The 6,000-nt window shown below is 33.9% G+C and overlaps 1 protein-coding gene across 1 annotated transcript in view; it reads right to left on the bottom strand.

Moving 5' to 3' along the window:
- Positions 1-444: 444 nt before the first annotated feature.
- The window catches only part of SEMA3D (semaphorin 3D), a 210,109-nt gene continuing 204,553 nt past the window's right edge, over positions 445-6,000 (bottom strand). The window contains exon 20 of the mRNA XM_033440035.2: positions 445-4,800. Coding sequence (XP_033295926.1) covers positions 4,375-4,800 — 426 coding nt within the window. The 3' untranslated portion in view covers positions 445-4,374. The remainder of the gene's footprint in view (positions 4,801-6,000) is intronic.

Raw genomic sequence — 6,000 nt, 5'->3', positions numbered from 1 at the left:
GTACCAAATTAACAAGAAATATAATTTTCTCTAAAAGAAATTCAAGAAAGGTCTTTATAAAGCAAAAACAAAAACCTCAGCCTCTGCCTTTAAAAAAGTATACTCATACAGTACTAAACACATCGATGAGTAGTTTTAAATTTCACTTATAGAATGGTAGTTGGAAATCTTAAAAGTAGTTACTTGGAGTAGTAATATTAATTCAGTCTACCAAAGTCTAAATTTAAATCACAGTAAAGCTTAACTGTAGTACTTGTATTAATTGGGGAGAGAAACTTATTCTTTTCTTTCATAAGGGAAATTACTGCATACTTACAGTGCAAACTATATCCACTAAAAATTGTCAGGAAATATTTTCCTTGGTATTTGATTTAGTGCGAGTCTATGTATAAAATCTGGTTACCATGTTTAGGGTTTGAAAACAAAATTGCACACAAACCAACGTTCTGTTAATAACCATAGAACACTAATGTTTGTATTTTATTATAATACAACCAAAATATACATTTAACAACTTTCCATTATTTTAGATTACAAGACTACATTTCTTTTAAAATAGCAAAACTACAAATTCAAAATAGATTGCTAACCACTTACAATTATTAAGAATTAAATTACACAATTAAGTGACAGATTTTTGCCCTTCACCCCCAAATCACCTATATCAAACTTACCATAAATACTTTATAGGACAAAATATTTAAATGAGAGGTATAAGTCATGTGCATGTTCCTGTCTTTGCACTGTCAATGTGTACAATGTTGGAATTTTAGATCTCATTTTTTAATCTCACATGCAAATTAAATTATTTAAATACTGTGGTCATCTACTGTGAGAAAAAAATATTTCTTTCTATAAAAACATTTCAAATATCTCTTTTTACTAAACTATCCATTCCCAATAAGGCTAATGAGTTCCAACATGTTGTCCAAGACAAATTCTAAAGGGAAGCTATTTCCGTTTTGATTTCCACTTTCATTTATGATATATATGAAATATCATATTTAAATTTAAAATATCAGTGTTTAATTAATGCTCTGGTCCAATTTAGTATTTCGTAGACATCTGGATGCTACCAAACCGTCCTTGAAAATTTAATTTTCAATGTAATGTGGAAAAACAGGCACCGACAACTGTAAACTTATTTTTTAGTTGAGTCTGCACAATTCAGCAGAAACAAAAATTAATAGCATGTAAAGAACCAAAACATAGACCAAAGGAAAAATTCAAGAGTAAGACCATTTTGCAGGCAGCATGTTGTAAATAAGCATTATTTAGTCAGCGGATGGATGAGGTATGGTGTGAATTATAATTTTTTCACTACTGTTGTGGCTTTTGCAAATTTCTAAATTTCTCTGTGACAGTTTTCCATTTCTTAAATAATTTGGTTGGTTTTCAAAAATGTTTATTCAATAATGTGAATGTAGTGTTTTGAGCTCTTTGGGGAAGAAACAGTTTATATATAAATTAATTATTTAGACTATCCCTTTCTAAACAAACTCTTAAAATTCCCAATAAATTGAATGTAAATGAATGCAGACAGTCAGGATTCCATTTAGCAGCAGAAATAGCTGGCGTGAAATGCAGATGAGAATATGCAAGTCAGAGCCACCATACGTATTCAAAACAGGGGAAAAAATATAAACCAAAAATAAACAGAGACGTTTTAAGACCTCTCCATAAAGAGCTGATTTCTTAGCAAATGTATTTGAAACTATTAACTATAATTTCATTTTTCATTATTTCAAAGAAAATTTGGTAAAAACTTTCAGCGGTGAGGAAGTATATATTGTATCTCATCTCTAGATTTAATATATTCACACTGTTCTTCTAAGTGTTCGAGGCAATTAAAAGATTAAAAAATTAAACATAGTAGCTTAGATGTCTTCTGTCTTTATAAATACACATAAATCCTTGCCCATATGGTTTATTTATTATGACTTTTTATTTTACTAACAATATTTCAAATATATTTTAATTATCATAAATTTATAGTTTTAGATCCAAAGCAGCCTGTAAATTTAAATGTCCCCCCAATTTTTTCTGAATAACTAAGATTAGAAGGAATTAATTAAAAAATGGCTTGGACATTCATATTTTGATGAAAACCAAATTTATTTTCACAAGTCAATCCTAACATTTGAGCTTCATGAAATTTTCCCAAAGCCATCCATAATTTGATCACTACTGTCTGATATACAAATATTTGGAAATCTTTTAAAAAACATGCTCCTACTTTGAGCTTTGAGCTTACTATGAGTTCCTGGAACATTTTGAGCCCGCAAATCAAGTTACAAACACTCTTGTTAGCAGTCTGATCTTGCTACAACTATTCTTATGAATTACTTTTTAATAGAGTGATTTGTTCTGGTTCACTTAAAAAAAAACAACAACTATCTTCCTTAAGTTTTCCTTACAGTAAAACATCTACACATATTTATGAGTATCATATCAAAAGGCGACTTAACCTCATAGATCAGTGTGACTACTTTGAGTAGGTAAACAATGCAAACACAATGAATGTAAGATAGAACGTTTTGAGCATAAAGCCAGTCACAGACGTGATACTGAACTCTGTAATAAGTTGCCCTACAATCAGAGGGTTCTCACAGGCTTTTATTTTCAAGACACGTAGAATGCATGAGAAACGAGCTATGTCTGCTATTTAGTTTTCTGAAAAGCTGCCTTCCATGTGAGGAAGTGACTAATTTTTCATTTCACACCAAAAACGGCATGAAAAGGCAAAACAGAAGAAGGCTAAGGGTTTTGTGTTATACGAAGGAAAGGTGAGTCCTTCTTAAACAGGCAGGAAACATTCCATACATATTCAGAGGAAAGGACACATTGGAAACATTTGCAAGTGCTAACAAAATGTGAAAAAATGTTTATGTTAATGTTGTGAGTTTGTTTTCTTTACATGCAGTAGGCTTATTTATTATTAAATTACTAAAACAATGCTACTTGAATTACAGCATATAATCTCAGAAATGCAAAAAGATTGTGTGAAGAAAAGATGTCAAAGAGTTAATTTAACCCTTTCCGTTGTCAAAATTTTTGCATTTGTTCTGTTATTCAACAAATATATAGTATTACCACTCCCCACCACTGTTGTCTACCTAATTCTATCTCTCTATATATGTATATATTGTTTTTTCCTATTCACTCAAATAAAATCTAATAATCCAATATTTGGGAGAGCATAAGGCAGTAAATAGAAATAATTTATAGAGCATGATGCATTTTTAGAAAAAAAGAGGAAGTACATACTGAAATCCCATTGGTTGTAAATAAATTTGTATTCATTTTTCCCATGATCCTTTAGAAAATTTACCTTTCCTCAGACTTTTGCTAGCAGTTTGTTATAATCTAGAGGTTTTTTTTTAACAGATGGATTACAAATTGGCAGCTACTTATATTCCAGTGAGTAAAGCTACAGTACATTTCACGCACTGTATTTGTGATTGTTCTTCCTTTTTATGGGGATGTGAGTTTTCCCCAAAGCCAGAATTTATGGCTGTCTTTCTTTCTTTCTCTTAACAAATCCCAGCTGTGTGCTTTCCCATTAGGATGCAGTATACATCATGATGTTTCCCTTATTTTATTAAAATGCTTTCCCATAGCCTATTAAAATATTTATTAAGCATTCTGTCCCTGTAAAGCTCAGCATATATTCTAAAGACACATAACTGAGCACCAACTTCTCTCTGTGAACCTGTTATCCTGACAAGTCATAAGGAATCCTGAGAGGAACATTTATGCTCTTCAGTAAATCAATGCTCCAGGACACTAAATGTAACCCCTGGAGTCTGAAAGGAGTAAGGCACCTCTCCAAATTCCTAAACCATGCACCAAGAGTGAATGGCTCGCTGGGAAAGTTCCTGTTGATAATGTGAGCTGTATCTTATGTCTTCCCTCCAATCCTACCACCAGGTAGCCAGTTCTAGAGTGGAATGATGTATCTGTTCATAAGAACATATAGCAAAATTGCATGGTCAACTCCGTGCTTAAAGGCCATGCAAGGGAAATAAAGCACCTTATTACAATGTCAAATTTGACACTTTTTTAGCTCAGTTATTTATGTAACATAATAAATTCAAAAACTCAGAGTGTAAAACATTTACAAATGTAAAGCCCCTCTTTTGAGATAATTCTGATACTTTGCAGGTATAAGTTTAGTTCTTGGAAAATTGGTTCAGATGAATGGTTTGCCCTTGCTAATGCCATATCCACCAGATACAGTCTTATTCAGATTACTGTTCTTGTGCTTTAGCAAAACTCCATGGAAAGCTCTTATGAGTTAACATAAGGATGAATAAAACAGAAGACAGTATTTTTGCAGGTGAAGGATTCTTTTTCTTTAAATTAAATAGAAAACTATGTAGCCACAGCTCTAGGAAGCTCTTCTAGGTCTCTGTGATGTCTTCGATTTCGTTTCTTCTTCATTTCCTGCATGTGCTTCCACTTTGGGCCGCCCTTGTTTCGCTGTCTCCGCTTCTCCCTGTGCCACATCTGTTCGCAGTACTGGTCGAGGCTGAAGTTTGGGCTGCTAAGGATTTGGATATAGTCTTTGTATCTCAACCGTGACTCAGCCAACAGATCCTTGACCCGCCCCTCCTCGTGCTCTGCCCTCTGGGTATTTTCCATCTGTTCATTCTCAATGACATTCAAAGTCAGCTTCACTATGGTGTGGATAAAAGTGTGCTCCTGTGCTTTGCAGTAATACATCCCAGAGTCCTTCTTCTGCAGACTTCGAATCAGTAGCCCGTATTCTGTTTTGATGATCCTTTCATCGGGTTTCAACTGCAGAATTGGAAAAATGTAGGCAATAAATGAGAAACAGAGAGGGCTATGAGCAAAGGCAAAGAGGCTACATAGTTTTACTTAGATGAACCTAAAAGATACAATCCCTGTCTCTCTGTCATTAAGCATAGTATTGTCAGCCATAGTCGAAGAGAGTGACTAAACTCTCTTTCAACTAAAGTAACAGCCCCCAAAGATGTATGGTTGCATCTTATTACATCTAACTGAGCCTTTGGAATATAGTTAGGTTTTCTCCCAGTCTACAGATAGGAATAAAAAGCTGTGAAAGTTAATGAAGTAAACCTGGAAACTATCAACTGACCATCTTTACAGAGATTTCAGATACTAATTGGTGTACTAAGAGCACCAATTTGTTTCTGAATTTCAGAGCTAGAATGTGACTCTGACAGTCATCGTGCAGAAAAAGAGCTTTAGTGCACACTACTACCTGTAATGTAGAAGAGAGCAGTTATTCCAAAAGGAATTTAATGTTTGCTAGATATTGCCAAATAAATGATCTGAGTAGCTTACGGCAACTGTAAGTGGTGACTTGTTAAAAGTCAAGTGGAAAGGCATGGAGGATACAGCCTTTTGGATGTCAGGGCTGTACTGAATAGGACCGTATAGTCAGAAGTTTAGCAACATTTAAAGCTGAATTTCTCTTTTTACTGTGGATTGAATTTTGATACTTTATGTCTGTGTGATACTTTAGACTATGTCATTTGTGGAAATATTTGCCATACCTCGGTATACTATAACATGGTAATGTGATTTCAAGTGTGAGAAAGCTCAATGAACAAAAAGAACCTCCACTGAAATGTGACGCTCTTTGCCCTTTGAAGCAGTAGTACTGAAAGACAATTCAAACATTTAAGCTTGCCTGGCCTCCAATCTGGTGTGAATAGAGAACCTATCTTCAATAAACTACAGGCATGTTTACCGACACAAGAGCCCTGTTTAATGTGGAGTATTGTTGAGCGGCTCAGCATTAAGTAGAATAACAACAAAGAAGTCTGGAAGATTTCCCAGTTTACACATCTGCCCCTGTATTGTAGACTTAGAGTTGATGGAAATCAAGGAGGCATAAAGACGGCTAAATTAAATTTATTCACAGTGGGTGGACTATACTTTGCATCTTTATGTGAAAAATATGTAGGAAAAATCCCTCCAATTCTGGAAATATGAGAAAAGGCAAAGAAA

Source organism: Orcinus orca, chromosome 9, assembly GCF_937001465.1.
Source record: "Orcinus orca chromosome 9, mOrcOrc1.1, whole genome shotgun sequence".
Classification (NCBI taxonomy): Eukaryota; Metazoa; Chordata; class Mammalia; order Artiodactyla; family Delphinidae; genus Orcinus; species Orcinus orca.
This window is presented reverse-complemented; position numbering and strand designations above follow the sequence as displayed.